The sequence below is a fragment of the Melospiza georgiana genome, chromosome Z (assembly GCF_028018845.1).
Source record: "Melospiza georgiana isolate bMelGeo1 chromosome Z, bMelGeo1.pri, whole genome shotgun sequence".
Taxonomy (NCBI): domain Eukaryota; kingdom Metazoa; phylum Chordata; class Aves; order Passeriformes; family Passerellidae; genus Melospiza; species Melospiza georgiana.
The window spans coordinates 39,196,883-39,214,565 of record NC_080465.1 but is presented as its reverse complement, the minus strand read 5'-3'; the positions used below and the strand labels follow the sequence as shown (position 1 = coordinate 39,214,565).

General features: G+C 40.7%; 1 protein-coding gene across 1 annotated transcript; it reads left to right on the top strand.

Moving 5' to 3' along the window:
* Positions 1-403: 403 nt before the first annotated feature.
* KCNV2 (potassium voltage-gated channel modifier subfamily V member 2) lies at positions 404-5,514 on the top strand. Its single transcript, XM_058044331.1, has 2 exons — positions 404-1,843; positions 5,220-5,514. The coding sequence occupies exons 1-2, from the start codon at positions 404-406 to the stop codon at positions 5,493-5,495; spliced, it is 1,716 nt and encodes a 571-aa protein (XP_057900314.1). The 3' UTR covers positions 5,496-5,514.
* The last annotated feature ends 12,169 nt before the right edge of the window (positions 5,515-17,683 follow it).

Genomic DNA, 17,683 nt, shown 5'->3' with positions numbered 1-17,683 from the left:
ATGTGTGGATTTTATTAGCAATAAAATTTTAGGGGATTCCCCCCCTACTGATTTTTCATAGATTTATAGATCCATAATCATTCACGTCACAGCCTAAGGGAAACGAGGCTCGAACAGGATAATAGCCCTTAAATCCCCTCCTCTAAGCACTCAGATGTTTGCTGTCAGCAAGATTAAAACGGTCAACAGCAGTCTTCATGTGTCTATATCCCACACAGAGCTTTCACAACAACTGGAGTGGTGGCTGGCAGGGAGACATATGCAGAGCTACTGCTGTGCATAATACTTCTGAGATAAAGAGGAAAGAAAACCAGGTTGCCAGCTTTTGCAGAGTTGAAAAGGACTGGTGCTAACCGCTTGATTGCATGAATGCAAAGAGGGGAGAAGAGTAAGGAATAATATTATGTTGCAGTTTAACAGTCAGCAAGAGTTTCTTTTCCTAAAACATAAAGGCAGAGAGATGGAAGCACCAAACATCCTTCCGCAGCCCAGCAAGGGGAAGGAAAAGGAAGTCGTTCATGTAGACAAGCAGAGTGGTACCTCTGCCACCACTGCCTTGAACACCCAGCCCCTGCTGCAACTAGGACCTGAGGGGAATTACAACTATTATGTGGATGATGAAGATGAGGAAGATGAAGAGAAAGAAGAAGGAAATTGGCAACATGAAGATGCATTTAAGGGCGAAAGCAAGGCCTCATCGTTTATTCCTTGTTCCCCTGCTCTTTCCTCTAGATCCCCGGCCACATCATCTACTCCATCCGTGCTGAACATCAATGTTGGTGGCCAGAGTTACCGCCTCACCTACCAGGCAGTGGCCATCTACCCCAAGACGCGCCTGGGCCGCCTGGCTACCTCCACTGACCGCCGCTGCCAGCTGGGCCTGTGCGACGACTACGCTGACCAGGTGGATGAGTACTTCTTTGACCGGGACCCAGCTGTCTTCCAGCTGGTGTACAATTTCTATGCCTCGGGGGTGCTGCGGGTGAGGGACGAGCTGTGCCCCCGCAGCTTCCTGGAGGAGCTGAGCTACTGGGGCGTGCGCCTCAAATACACACCCCGCTGCTGCCGCATCTGCTTCGAGGAGCGCCGGGACGAGCTGAGCGAGCAGCTGAAGGTGCAGCGGGAGCTGCGCTCCCAGGCAGAGGCTGAGGAGAATGAGCAGCTCTTCCGCCACATGCGCTACTACGGGCCCCAGCGCTGGCGCCTCTGGAACCTCATGGAGAAGCCCTTCTCCTCTGTCACTGCCAAAGTGATGGCAGTGGCCTCCAGCTTCTTCGTCCTCATTTCCGTGGTTGCCCTGGCACTCAACACAGTAGAGGAGATGCAGCAGGTAGACTGGAAGAGTGGGGATAGCCGGCCTGTCTTGGAGCATGTGGAGACTTTGTGCATTGCATTCTTCACATTGGAGTACCTGCTGCGCTTGGTCTCTACCCCAGACCTGCGCCGCTTTGCCAGCAGTGCCCTCAATGCAGTTGACCTCATTGCCATCCTGCCCCTCTATCTGCAGCTGCTGCTTGAATGCTTTACTGACGATGACCAGCCCCGGGGTCGGGGCTCCCAACACGAGCACGATATCGAGAAGGTGGGGCGAGTGAGCAAGGTAGGACAAGTGCTTCGCATCATGCGCCTCATGCGCATCTTCCGCATCCTCAAGCTGGCCCGCCACTCCACAGGGCTGCGTGCCTTCGGCTTTACCTTGCGCCAGTGCTACCAGCAGGTGGGCTGCCTTTTGCTCTTCATTGCTATGGGCATCTTTGCCTTCTCTGCCATGGTCTACACAGTGGAGCACGATGTCTCCAGTACCAACTTCACCAGCATTCCCCATGCTTGGTGGTGGGCTGCCGTAAGTAAACACATCTTACCTTGCTGAGTAAAGAGACCCTCCCTTCGTTCCGTTCCCCTTCCCCTCTCCTCCCAGCTGGAGTTGCTGACAGTCTTGAAAACAACAGGCTTAGATCAGTGAACATCTGCTCTGAATTCTGAGCTTACAGGACATATGCATGCCTGCGTGCACACAGACACACACACACATGCACTCATTCACCTCTCTGTAAGCTTAAATCAAGACTTAATCAGGCAGGTGGTCTTGAAATTCCCATATCTCCAAATGCAGACATTTTCACTTTTAAAGAAGAAGTGGTCAAAGACAGGGGAAAAAAAGCATTTCCCAATTTAGTGCCATTGTCAGTGTTGTCAAAACAATAGGGGGGAAAAAGCATGCATTTGGCACTCTAGAAACAGGATTTTTGTTCTTATTCTATGTGTAGGTCTTCTGCAACCCATAAAACTGCAAGATGATGAGACATAGTTTATTAACTACAGTCAGATCACCCACACTTTAAAAGTGAAAGCTGTCCCAGAACTCTGGCTGTTAAAAATCCACTAGGACCAACAGTTGTTTTACACAAGAGATTCTGCAGAAGATGTCTGTATTTATAGCACCCTAGCTGAAACTAGCGGGTAGCTAGACATTGTCAATGCTGAGGGAAGGCACAGGACCCACACCTTAGCCATCCATAACCCTAAGGCTTGTCCTAGACCATTGTCACATACATTTTGTTTTGCAGCAGCTGATGCCAACCTGCACAGTCTATTTCTGTGTGGGGCCCCAGGAGCACTTCTGACCCCTGGGCATGGCTAAGGGTCTGGCTCTGTCCCAGTCACTTCCCTGGAGAAAAAAGCTCATGCAAATAGACTGGATAGGAGTTATAACATCTCAGGCTGGTTGATCAGCGCTGACACTGGATGCCCCAAGATGCATATGAGGCCCACCAGACAGTAATCCCAACCCATTCAAGGTCACTTATCCTGGCCAGCCATCCTGGAGCCCAAGGTCTGCGCTTCTGGCTCAGCCATGGACGATGAGATGTGGTGGTTTACCACACATTTGCAGTGATTCAGCACATGGCAGAAAAAAAGCCTTACAGACAAGCATAGATGCACACATTCATATGTGTGCACATGTGTATGTGTAACTGTGCTGAATATCCTTTATTCACTGATTTTTCCATCCTTCCATGGGCCATGTAAGGATGGAAAAATCAGTGAATAAAGGAAAGAAGGTCTTGTAATCTGACCTTCATAGATCATCTGTAAGTAATATACAAAGGCTATGAAAACACTGGTGATTCATACATTGCTAAAATACTCTGCCTTCTGAACATGCAGGTCATATGCAAAATCTTCAGGGCTCATTTTTGCAAAGTGGTGACACCATAATAACTTAGATATTCCTAATAAACTTATATGGCTAGGTGAAAAAGGCCTGATTAACTGAGCAAGTGCCTTCAAAACAGGAGCTGTATCATGCACATTGCAATTCCAAAGCATAAAACACTTTTGACAGCCTGTAAATTAATATATCTAGATCACTTGAATTTTAGGACTGTAAATTAATATATCTAGATCATTTGAATTTTATAAAAATCCAACAGCATTCACCAACTCACACATGCAGGAGAAGAAGCATCCTTCCTAAACTGTTACGGGCAATGTATAAAACTATGCCAATGGCACAGAACCTTATCACAGGATAATGTTTTTGTCCTGGCTGGTAGACATAAACATCTTGCCTTCATCTCAGTATTTATTTTTGGAGATATTTATCCTGTATTATCATTCAAATCCAGTGACTTAATTTCCATTAAACCAAATCACTAATCCCTTTTATTCCACAGGAAGCACCAGGTGCATCCTAAAAATGTGCTCACCCAGTGCTGTCTCATGAACTCTAATGTTTTCTTCATTTGAAATATCATTCTATTTACAATTTTAGAAGATGACAAACTCTACACACTGACCTTCTGAAAACTTATTTTAGTGTTAAAGCCACAAGGGCATTACAGTCAAAGTCCTACTCTCTGTGGCTTATTTTTGTCAGAATTTTAGGTTACTGTTTAACAGATATATACAGTGTGTTGAGACACTGTGAAAAAAATCAAATAAAATTCACTGGCTGAAAAAGTTCCTTTGCACAGACCAGAAAGTGAGAGGTGACAGCAACATGAAAGTTTTACCTGCCAGAAAAAAGTAAGTTATACTTACTCAGTGTAAAAAATATAAAACATCAAAATGTGTGCAGTGAAACGAAATAAATTAGGAGTTATCTTATGTTGACTGCTTGAGAGTAGATTTTTCAAATGTAGCAGCATCTCCATAATCAAACATCCATTAATTTTAATCTGAATTTTACAATGGAAATATTTCAGTACTTGGTGTAGAACTGGACCCATAAAACAGTTCCCTCATATATCCATAGGCTAGAAAGAGAAAATTATATTGGCTGAGAAGAAAAATGTAAGGGTATGTACACAGTGAGCTGGCAAATTGTTCAGAATCATATAAAATAAATACACTAAACACCATCATTCTCAAAAAAAAACCCCAAAAAAATTCAACAACCAAAGCTGAAACATTTTTAACAACCCCTAAATCCTTCTTCAAAAGGAAATTCAGCAAAAATTACACACCTGTGTACTTATTTAACACTATAACTATACATATTGCAACCATACACTACAAGCAAAACCTTCCAGGCTACAGTTCTTTGTAGGTATGTAATCATTAAGGGGGATTTCATCTAGTAACTTTGAAGTCCTGTATAATTTCTTCCTATAAGGCAAATAGGAAAATTTATTTCAAAATTAATTGGAGGGTTTTGTGTGTTTTTCACTAGTTCCTAAAATACATATGAAAAACAAAGGTAAAACTCAAAATACAAACCAGAGGATAAGTCCCAAATATGGGGTTTTATCAGCACAGTGGATTTAGAAACAGGACATCTGTTCCAAGTGACATGATGAGGGAGCAGGGTTGCAGCTATCAGTGGATTTGCATGGCTAGGGAGCCACATCTATCCTTTCCCTACAGCCAAACAATCACCTTCTGGACAGCCTGGTATGGAATTTGTCTGGGAATTCCCTCTCCAGGATAAAAATCTAAAAATCCCCCTGAATGGTGTCAAACCATTGTCTTTCTTTACTCTATGAGAGGGTTTTTTTTTTTTAAATTAGGAATATTTTGCATAAGAAAACTAGTAGACACATACACACACAGAGGCAGGCACACACACACACACACACACACACACACACACAAAAGCAGCGCAGAATATTTTAGAGTTACAATGCAAATTTAAAAAGAGTTAACCTTGTCCCTGATCAGTGAACATATCTATCTTCTTAGCTCAGCTAATAACCTGCATGTTGGTTTGCCTGTAGGTCAGCATCTCTACAGTGGGATATGGAGATATGTGTCCAGAAACACACCTTGGACGCCTGTTTGCTTTCCTCTGCATTGCTTTTGGAATAATCCTGAATGGCATGCCCATCTCCATCCTCTACAATAAGTTCTCAGACTATTACAGCAAGCTGAAGGCCTATGAGTACACAGCTCTCAAGAAAGAAAGAGGGAAGGTCGACTTCACACGGAGAGCCATGAGGAAAATATCTGAGTGCTGCGGAGAAGGTGCACCCCACCCTTTGTCACAGCAATGATAGTTTGTGATTCTTTGGATATGGGGAGGCAACCAAGAAGCTGAAGGAGAAAAAGGAAAAACAAATCAGCCAAAAGATAAACTAAAAGGGCCAAAAGTAACAAAAGTAGATGGTGAAATCTGTTTTGAAGGGAGTTGTTTTCAAAATTAAAACGGCTCAGATTAAAACAACAGAATTTTTTAACTCTGATAGCCTGTGAGCCGCACTTGAATGCTCATCAACTCTCTGAAATGAATTCCTTCAGATTAAACACTCTGAATAAGTCTCACATTAAGATATAGCCCCCTGCTACTGATTAGATTGACAATAAAGACCCACCATAATTGCACAAACACAAAACAAATTGTTGTCATTAAGGGTCAGCCACCTTACTTCTGCCATGGCAGTGTCAAAAATTAAACTAATAGAATACCCAATATACTGACTGTGTCACTTAAATTGGTTTTACATCAGCTTTCAATTAGAGGAAAATGGCCTAGAGCACTTACCTAAATATTAGCAGCAGCTATAATCTCTAAAATGTCAGCCACTGTTTCCATTGACAGATAGCTATGCTTCATTGTTCTAATTTTATATTTCAAATGCAGCCCTGCAAATGAGCCGTCCTGTTTTCATGCCTAGTCAAGCAATGCACTGTTTTTAGCATTTCCCACCACCCCATCTCTATAATCATTTTTCAGTATGACAAGAACTAGTGAAGAATTCTGGAGTCTGAGTTGATAAATCTCATTGATCAAATCTGAAAACATTTCCAAACTCAATCCTTTTTAGGTATAGGATTAAGTAATAATTTATTTTGCAATATTTAATGTATCTACTTATTGGATTGTTAGAATAATAGACCTGTCAAGGAACATAAGTATTGAAGCAGTAATTTTAAAATAATCAAAGGAAATACATGGGTAGCAACTGTCAAAGACTATTCATACAAAGGATTTTATTGGCACTTCACTGTAACCAATTTTAAACATTATTTAAAATCAAGATAATTTGTCTGGTCCATACAGCCATAGGGACACAATCCTGACACCTTAGCTCATCCCCAGGAGTACCTTATATTCTAAGATTACTGTGTCTTCTTACACAGCTGGACGGGATTTCTCATGTGTCTAAACTCATCTCAAAATTAAAATAAAAAATAAAATCAACAATAATTAGATGGAATTGCAGTTTATGTATTACTTCTGAGACTATCAGGAATAATTTTTTACATAAGAGCAGTCATCCCAATTTAAAAACAGTAATCTGAATAAAAGATCTGAAAGAAAAAAAGTGTAATGAAAAGGATCAACAGTAACAGTGCACTGGTATGACCCATGGCTGCTAGTCAGCAGCACTCCTGCAAAGCATCTTGATGACAGAGATGCATTTCAAAACTCTTGAACTCTCACATTGTGTCTGTGCTGCCCTGATGAATGCAAATGGTTGCATTAAGATCTCAGGGCCACATGGGACACAATGGTGTGAAGCTCACTCTGGGACAGCTGAGGGTGAAAATGTTCATTAATTTTGACACATCCATGCGAGTTGTGTCAAGCATGGGGACATTTCTCCTTTCAGTGGTGGGAAGGCAATTAGTAACCAACTTGCTCTTCTCATTCTCTACCTCCAGACGAATGTATCATAAGCCCATCTGTCATTTTGTTCTTTAGGAATGACAGTCAGAACACTGTGTGCTGATCAGCTCTGTTAAAAGCTAAACGATGTCTTTAAGGCACAGCTGAGCCCTGGGAGTTCAATGTGATAGATGTTTGCTGTTCTGGACTGCACACAATGCAGCAGGCACAATCCTGGCACTCACTGAGAAGAATAGCTGCTTTGCTTTGACTCTAGGGAATTTGCATAGCCCTTCTGCACAGCAACAACAGGACAAGAAGCTTCCAGGAACCACAGGAAACCTCTTACTGCAGTTCAGTGAGGTGACAAGTTACAAGCATGCAAAAACACAAAAATGCTTTATATTCAATATGAAAATTGATTTAGACCCATTAAAAGTATTTTAAACCTGGTGACTACTGAATTTTCCAAAATACAGGATACTGTATATCAGTTTCTTTGCTGAAGGAATTCATACTTGCATGACCATGCAGATGGGATGCAGATGCTCAGCCCTGCATGGCAGGCTCAGTAGCCTTTTTTTTGCCACCTGCAGAAATCCAGAGCCTGAGGACTAACTCTGCTGAGACTGGACTTTGTCACAGCCTCAGACTTGACAAAGATCACTAGTCTCATCTTCCATCCCATTTGCCTCACCTGCAGGACCTATTCAACTAGATATTTTTGAAGACATGTAATGAAATAGATTTTCCACACCAAACTCAAGCAGAAGAAAAAGGAGTCTTGTCTCTTAAGAGTCAGAATTTAATGTCCTTGGCAAATGCTTTATCTGTTCAATAAGATTTCAATGCACGAATCACTACTGCTCTTACAGCTCAAATGCAGCTTGAAGAGGGTCTCTTGCACCCCTCCAGTTGAATCTGTTCCACTTTGCACTCAGTAAATAATGGCCCACAAGGTGACAGTAAAAGAACACCATAGAGCTTGATGCTTCCAGCACTTAACTGTGTGGAAAGGAGTGTACGACAGGCCCTGCTGCAATAAAGAGCTATGAAAGTACCCTGACCGAGCAGCAAAGCCTTCCCAAACACCCAGCCTCATCTGGCCCAAGCAATCTTTAGTTTGGAAGGAACCCAGAGTCTCCACACATGAAGGTAAAACAACACATGAAAGAAAAACTTAGAGTGCCTCACAGCCTAATGGCTATGGGCCAAAACCACAGCCAGACACAAAGAGTGATTCCTGTCCCTTCAGAAGCACAAGACATTGTGACCAGTACCACCAGGTGCCATTTGAGTGCCCTGAGCACCAAGGCCATCACACTTTGGGCAGCTCAGCTCACCTAGCAGCTGTTCCACTGTCTTTGTTCTCAATGCACTTTGCCCCCTCATCTGTCATCTAGCCCCACCATCCCACAGATGGCAGCTTTGGTACTACCCCGACTACACTGTGCACTGACTCAGCACATAAATGTGACTCTTTGGGGGAGTGGGGATGGATTCTCACTTGGCTCACGACCAGGCTCAGTGCCGAGAGCTCTCACTAGCACTAGAGTTGGCACAAGGTACATATTAGAAGTGTGTAGCCCAGAGGACACGCCTCTGGCAGTGAAACACTAAGCATAAGACTACAGAAAATTGCTGCATTTTGTTTTGCAGTAACTGGAAAACTCTGGTCTGCTGCAGTGAGGAGGTGAATTGGAGCTTAGTGGAGTAAAGCACTTTCCAGAAAACTAGAAGTTAGTGCTTGGTAGGCACTATTATTTTATGCAGTTTTCTGCCTTTGGCTCAACTATTCATATTTTAGGGGTGGCAAGCATTAGTTGTGCATTTAAATAGGAAAGATTCTGCCTAAATTTGAGGTACCATTATAGGAGCCAGACAGTGTCTGGATTGCTCAGGGCTCTGTCAGTGCCACCACTTGTTACACCTCCCATGTAGATGGGAACCAGCAAGATCCTTCCACAAATTCTCCCCTTTTCCTACCATACAAAGGGGACCTCCAGCCAGCCAACTTTCAAGAACCTGCAGAAGGCTGTGAAAACCTGTATAAGCTGGTTTTAAAAGAGAATGAAGCATTTTTGCCTTTTTCTTTTTGACACAATGTTTCCCGCAGAAGACTCAGTTAATTTATTGTACCACATTTATTTTACCACTTTCAGTGGCATCACTATCCCTAAATTACTCAAACAAAACAGTCAAGTGGTAGACATGATGGTATCCAAAAACAACACAGGAAAGTCATGATTGTCTTGGTTACTTGCATTCCATACGGCTTTGGCAATCAAAAGGTTTTGAAATAACACATCAAGGGAAAACATGCTTAAACACAACAAGATGGGCAATACTACTAAAGATAAAGTAGACAGTCTTTTTTTATGAGATGCTAATTTGGCATAACTAAGGTTTGGAGAAATAGGGTGGAGAATTCTCAGACTACTGAGAAATTAGAAATCTCTCTAAATATGGCTATGCTAGACTCCTCTATTTTAACTAATTGCAGATATTAATGAGACCCAGAGGGAGAAGGAAAATATATTCTATCATTATGTTTCACTACAGACTTGGCAAACATGGTGTCTCTGTAAGACAAAGAAACAATCAGTTTATCTGGATGGCCTGGCTTCATTTTAGGAGAACCAAGTATTGTTTCTTCTACTTAATTTAGTCCTGGGAATTACTGGGGGAAAAGGGGGATTAAAAAAACCAGAAAAGTAAAAAGGAAAAAAAATTAAAAGAAAGGAGAACATTTTTTTTAAGATATGGGTGAGGAAAGTAGAAATGTAGAGTCTGTCCCTACATGAGATAGTGGAAAGAATTTAACTTAGAATATGCTTCTGCACAAATCCTGTCTTTGAAGAACATCACTTTTTCAGTGCATTTCAGGAGCTGTTTGCTTTTCTCACTCAGAAAGATAGCACTTAAAGGGGTAGCTACGGTACACCATGGATTAATAGACATCTGGTACTATTCCCAGGTTTCAAAGGCAAATAGCAATATTCAGTCTTTAAATATTGTAAGTAAACTAAGAGAAATTTTTAAAATATCAATTAGGAATACTTCAAGGTTTTTGATGAAATATAATTACTGTCAATAAGACTAAGAAATAAAAGTCATCACCTTGCTAACAAACCCCTTCAACTGTTAAGAACATTCTGGTTTTATGTCATGCAAAAATATGCTTATCTGCTATTACAAAACTTTTATTAACTTATTTGGTAGTATAAAAATTACACACCTTTTGACTGTAATCCAGTCCTTTATCTAGGACTAAAATAGGGAAAGGTCAGAGGTAGAAGTTTTTTATGTACTTAGTTAATTTAATGGAAATATGCTGAGAAAAATTAAAGCTTTCTACAAGTCCTGAGATAGAGATTATCAATAAATAAAACTTGTCAGAGTTCTAGTTCTACTCTAAAAAATTACTCTGTACTGTCATTCAAATTCCTGAAGTGGATTTGCTCGATTTATAAGCAAAATAATTTGACATCATTAATAACTAGATAAGCAAGTGCCGTACTTTAAAGCCAGTCTTTTGCCACCACTCAGTAACTGCTCTTCAGGCCACCACGTTCACCTTTTCCTTCAGCAGTTTTGGCAGGGGCTGGGGGTGGGAGGGGAGGGGACGGGGGACAACGATGACAACACAACAAAGAAGATAACAAAAAATCCCCAAAGATAACAAAAAACACAACAAAGAAGACAACGAAAAACCCCCAAAACCAGTACGTTCAGGAAAATTCAGGAAATCACAGGCAGGTTGTGACAGCACCTTCCGCTGTGCTGGGGGCCCTCTTCAGGGCAGGACAAAGCAGCTGGGTGGGTCTCCCTATGGGAAGAACCGCTCCTGGCATGGAACATTGTTCACTGCTGCCGCTCAGAGGTTACAGGCTGCCAGATTCCCCCTTTCCCTAATATCTGGTGCCTGCTGCCTGCCATGTTAGCCAGCTGTTCTGCACCTTCCTCAGGCAGGCTACCAAAGCCTGAAGTCTTGTCACCAAGGGTGGAACTTTTACAGTAATGTAAAAGTTCAACCATTTTTAATTCATTTGAAGACAAGCAATTCAGACATATGCCACACATCTTTAATTGATACTGCCTAATTTTTTTTCACTGTCCACTATAAAAAGATACAGAATTTAAAAGAGGCTCTAAATCTTTTTACCTGTTTAGATAAACAGTGGGGAAAAACCCATAAAAATTGAAAATGCCTACAGAGAAAAATGGGTAATATCAATTTGAAAAACAGCCTCTGAAAGAATTTCAGCTGTAAGAACAGTTGCCTTGAACACTGGTGCTATCACCATGCTGTGAACATGACTTCATGGAAGTGTTGTGGCAGCTGATGTTCATCTCACCACAGCCTGGGAGCAGAAACTTTAACAGCCACAACATACTTAACTAATTCTAATAATAATAACAACAACTTAATATTCTTCTCCCCAAAAAATGTTTTCTCAGAGATGCTTATAATTTAGTCTATCATTAAAATAACAAACCCTGGGTTTTTCTTCTTTTTATTGTTTGTTTTTTTGTTGGTGGTGATGGTTTGCTCTTTTGGATCAATTTTCTTTTTCCTCCCCAAAGTATATCTGTTTTGCAAGGGGTAAAAACTTTTTGATGACTTCTTCAATGCTTATAGCACCTGCTTGTCTATGTCTGTATACCCAGAGGTCCTGCAGGCTCTCTCCTCTGTGCATTTTATTTTTGGTTTTAAATTCTAATAAAAGATGTAATCCGTGTAGACACACTCCAGTTAGAGAACAGACTGACAAGAGAGCTGAATGGCAGGCAGAACCAGTTGTGGGGAGAGCAGTGGAAATCAGTAGGATTTTTGCATTGTGTAAAGCACAAGTGTACTTGTAAGACACATTCTGATTGAAAGATGTATGAATCCATCAATTAAAACCATCTTCCATGATAGCAGATGACAAGATGGTTCAATCCACTTCAGCCAGTATAGCCCTTGACAAAAGTTTAATATGACTACTGCAAGAGGAAAACCACAAAGGCAGGTGATGTTTAGTCGGGCATATGCAAGGAATTAGTGCTGATAACTGAATTTAACTCAGAAATTTTCCAGCTTTCCAGCCATCAGTGAGTTTCCCTTCCCTCAATCCCTCCACGCAGAACAGCGTGTAACATCCTACTGGCTGCTTTAATGCCAATGTAAAATGGGTTAGACCTTCTGTATAGATTTACAGGAAAATAATCATGTTAAGTAAAACTTCAACTGCTGAAATTAAGAGTTGCAGGGATGAGATAAAAGGTGAAGGACCCACTATGATAGATCAGTGTTTTTTCAACAGCAATTATTTCCAGGAATACCTATTCCTCTTTTATTAGATGGTTAACCCAAGGTATTTACTATTTACACATCTTTTAAAAGGTTTGACATCTTAAAAGTACAGGTCTTAAAACAAGACCCACAAAACCATACAGTGGTATTGAAACAACAAAAACTTACTAAAAGAGAAAAAAAGAGTGCAATTTACATAATGGTGAATGTAAAGGAGCAACTCAATGCAAGAGTTTTAAACCCCATGCAGAAAACAAGGAAACCAATGGAAAAATAATATGGTTAAGGGTAAATGAACTCTGGTGTTTTCACTCAGCACCTGAGCAATGTGATACACACTGAGGCAAAATGGATGGGTTTTAGCGATGATCTTAAACCTGATAATGCCAAATGTTAAATGGGCAATACAGATTTCTTCCAAGAAACCAAAAGGAAATATCTATTGATTAAAGCAATGAACTCTAGCAAAGAATCTGTCTTAAACATGTAAGAAATTAAAAAGGTACCAATTTTAATATCAGATTATTATAATTTAATTTTTAGACATAACACAGGAAGAAAGAAAAGCACACAGTATAACTCCATAAGTACCAAGTGGTGTGCATATGTGGGCATGGCCTTGTGTCCATTGTGACAGTCTACAACCCAACTAGACAGGACATGGACAGGACTAAGACAGTAAGTCTCAGTTATCGGTCACAATGTCCCCAAACATTGCTCCTGTATTTCCAGCTAAGCCAATCACTCTGCATTTTCTGCTGATCCCATCTTTTCCCTCAGACACAAACTCAAAGTCATTGTGTACGGTTTTTTTGCTTTTGAAGAAACATAGGTTGGTGGAGTCAGTGGGAAAGCGAAACACTGTGTGCTCTTGGTAGATCCCATTGTCAGCAGCAAAGCTGATTCTTCTCTATCTTAAACCAAGAGCTAATAAGGTGCAACTGCACCCATCTGCATGCACCTGCTTCCAAGGTAATGTAAAATACACTCTTACACTGTAATATATATCAATACCAAGGAAATGGGTCTTCTGTCTTCTGAGAACAGAAAATGAAACAATCATTACCACCTCTTTTGTCCCAGTGCTCACAATGGTGGTTCACTCTCCAAATTCTGCTTAGTAAGGTGAGAGGTGTTAGCTGGTCACAAGGGACAGGTATTTCACCTCAGGAAAATGGTTTTAAAACAAATGCCTCATAATTGCTGGCATAGCCTTTCTTCTGAGCAAGTAGCAGGCAAAAAAAACTTACTTGCAGCCTGTGCACTTCCATTGTTTTCTTGGCAATAAAAAATTACTACAAGCTATATTAAGTTGCTTGCAATAATTTGAGCACTTTGGATAACCTAAAGTAGGCAAAAAAGTACATATGAAACAAAACAAAAAGCATAAATTTTTAAAAAGCCACGAATCAAGAAAAAAACACTGTTATTTCAGAAACTTCCAAAAATTTACTTCTCCACCTCCACTCAGCCACAGAGACCCATGGCAGACTGGGACAGATATGGCACTGCATCCAACCAGTCTCCTCACTGGGAAAAACCATGCCACTCCTTGATATAGCTTAAGCCATTGAAACAATCTTTCATATTCCACATATCCTACTTTTTCTCTCCTTCCATTTAGGCTATTCTAGAATTGTCGGTTTCTCGGCTGTTTAGGTGGCCTGGAAAGGCCCAGGGTGGCCTTGGACAGTCCGGCGCTTCAAAGGACGAGGAGAGACTTCTGATCTTGTTTCGGTCTCGGTGTTTATTAATTGTTTATCTAAAAGATTTTCTTTCAGCCCGACAGAGGTCTGCACAGCAAGTCAGCCATGGGCACACTGAGAGCCCCCGGGGCGGTCACTTATCTTTATACCTGAAGTTATGTATACAATATTTATAATTTTTCTTCAATACCTTCTACTCTTATTAACTGGTGCACTTCTAGTAAAGACTAATCTCAAAGTGCCACTATCACCACAGAAGATGGAGGCCAAGAAGAAGAAGAAGAAGAAGAACAGGACACGCCCCAATTCTTCCATCTTACTTCTTTAGACCCCCCTGTACAGAAATCTTAAACTCTGTGTTTTACACTCTAATTAACTTACCTCTTCACTATTCACCCCAGTGAAATCTTCCCAGTCCTCATACAGGGGTCATCTCCTGTGTAGGATCAAAGTCTTGCCACCAGACACTTCTGGCAACATTCTAGGACTCTCGAGCCCTTCAAGGGTGTTCTTGGCTACTCTGTACCTCCATCTTGAGGTGCTGAGATCTCACATAGAATTTGTTTTCAATTAACATTAAAGATACCTTCACAGTAAAATTTGTGTTGTATCTCTGGTAGGAAAACAGTGATAACTATAGCATAACCCTTAACTGATGCTTACTTAATGAAGAGAGGCATTTCTCACGTTGTGGTAAAGAAAACTAACTGCTAGTCACTGCAAATTACTGCACATAACTTAAAATAAATGATGTATGCAGACTCAAAAATGCAAATAAACGGTCTGGTACGCATCCAGCTAAAGCAACTGTAATTAAAGTACACAATCAAAGCATCAGATCAGATTCATGTAAGTACACATTCTTACACAGCTTTTTGCTGTTCTGGTTATTAGCATCTTCTCTAGCCATGACTTATTTTCACTGCTCCCTGTAATCCTCTTGGTTGGAAGTATGTCTGTACCAGATTCTAAGCATTAGTTCCCCTTAATAACCCAAAAAATTGAGAAGGGTTGTACCAGACGTTTTTTTCTCTCCCTGTTTTATTGTACCATTAATTATTCAATCACAAATCTGTTGCATATTTCATTCAGGTTGAGTTTTTGGCAGTAACTGCGACTTCTTTAGAAACAGTTCACTACAGTTTAAATTCATTATCTGCTGCTAATTAAGCCGATCTGTTTTATTGTCACAAAAGAAAATCCTGTTACAGAAATTAATGAGCTCCAATCTTCAGTAACTGAGAGGACATGTTTACAAGCAGGAACACTTAATGCCTTTGCCAATCAGAGGCTGGAATTAGGTACATTTTCTAGACGTGTACGATTAAGTCTAAATAGTTTAAAGCAGTGAAATGCACTGTTTCATCTTTATAAATAATCTCTTGCTTCTCACTGGGGACAGTATTTGTTAGTTTACAAAAAAATTTTAAGATACTCAAATAGGCAAATTCATAAAAACAAATAAATCATAAGCCTAACTGTAATTTGCAGTTTACTTAGGTTACTTTGGACAGTACATAATGTTATAGTTATGAAAATGGTTTCTAACATTGTTTATTTGCATCTGTTGATTCACTAATACTTTGCTGACTGTGCTCCCTTCTAATTCCACCTAAGTTTTTGAGTAGGTGTAAATACTTAAAGGTTAATCCCAATTAGACCTGCTTGGCAATGGCATTAAGTGTTCCTGCTTGTAAACACATCCTCTCAGTTATTGAAGATTGCAGCTCACTAGTGTGACACGATTTTCTTTTGTGACAATAAACCAGATTGTTTTAATTAGGAACAGGCAGTAAATTTATATGGTAGTGAATTGTTATTAGGAAGTCTAAGTTACTGCCAAAAAAACCAACCTGAACAAAATATGCAACACATTTATGATGAATAATTACAGAAGTACAGAATCATAGAACGAATCAGTTTGGAACTGACCACAGTGAGTCACTTGGTCAAACCTTCCAGCTCAAGCAAGGTCATCCTACATCACATAGCACAGGATTGTGTCCAGACTTCTGGAATATCCCCAGTGAAAGGAAACTCCACAACCTCTCTGAGCAACCTGTTCCACTGGACAAAAAAACCTCTTCCTCATGTTCTGGTGGAACTTCTGTGCATCAGTTTCCACCCTTTGCCTCTTGTCCCACTGCTCAGCATCAAGAGCCTGGAACTATCCTCCTGGCACCCTCCCTTTGGACACTTACAGGCATTGATGAGGTCCTCACTTTAGTCATTTCAAGGCTGAGCAGGCCCAGTTTCCCCAGCCTTTCCCCATTGGAGAGATGCTCCAATTCCTTGATCAACTCTGTAGCTCCAGTTAGTTGTAGAGCAAAGCAGGGAGGGCAAAAAAATCCCCCCTCTCAATTTTCAGGTTACTGAGGGCAAAAATACCATGTTTAGAACCGGGCACAAACATGGGAGCAATGAAATAAGCCATAGCTAGAGAAGGTGCTGATAAACTGGATAGCAAACAGCCGTGTAAGAATGTGTGCTTACATGAATCTGATGATTTGATTGTGTGCTTTAACTTCAGGGCCATACAGGTGCTCCCTAGAGAATGAGTCTTCTACCTCATGCTATGCATTCAAGTCTGAGTCTAACACTGGGTAACCCGGTTGTGATGTGTGCTGAGCACTGCACTTCCCAATGGATCGCAGGACTGGTCGTGGACGATAATGACCTCTGTCAGTAAATGCAGTAGTTTAGGAGACTGATTTCAAGTATGTAAAACACGGGAACTTAAACCAGTTTACTTAACCATGGCAACCAACCACCTCAACTCATGTTGAGGAAGCTGTTATCTTAGGAGAAGCAATGCCTAAGTATCTCCTATTACTAATGGAGCCACATCTTGTCAAGCTAAGCAACAGTAAAGAGTGATTCCTACAGCTGGAGATTTAATCAGTCTGGTTCTCTGATTGGATCAGTCGATCAGCACAGCCTTGAGCACCAGCAGGTTGGGTGTTCTTTGCCTTATGAAGGAAGTTTTGGATTTTTTTCCTAAATGGACAAAATAAAACATTGGCTTCATTTTTTAAAATCAAAATAACGTACAGGAAAAACCAATAGGATATGAATTTGGTATCATGTGGAAGTGAATTCACCCATCCCTCCTTACCACAAAAAAACCAAAAAACCCTCCAAATTCTTCGGGTTTATTAGGGCTTAAAAGTGTCTAGTTAGAAGACTTGAGTGAAACCAAACTGTGGTCCATTGGAACAGTCAGCTGTTCCTTCAGGACCTTCTTTGTAAAAAGTCAGACACTATTTTCATTCTATTCTTGTTAGTTCCTAGGGAGGACAGCCTCCATCACAGGGTAAGAGTGGGACTTAAGTAGTCTTCCTGGTTGGTTTGGTTTGGTTTTTTTTTAAGGAAACCAGGAGGGAAGGGGAATAAAACAAATACAGTTGCCTAAACACAGTATGTCCAGAACAGATGCCTGTGTTTCTATGGTAACTGTGACATCATACGTGCAAATTTTAACACTTAAAACATTTTTGTGCAAGTTATCAGGAAAGATTGAATGCCCTGATTACATGTTCAGAAGTTTTCATTAGCTCTTAAATCTTGAGATTTTAACCTCTGAGGACAATGTTCTATTGTGCACAACAGAATAAATACAATGACAAG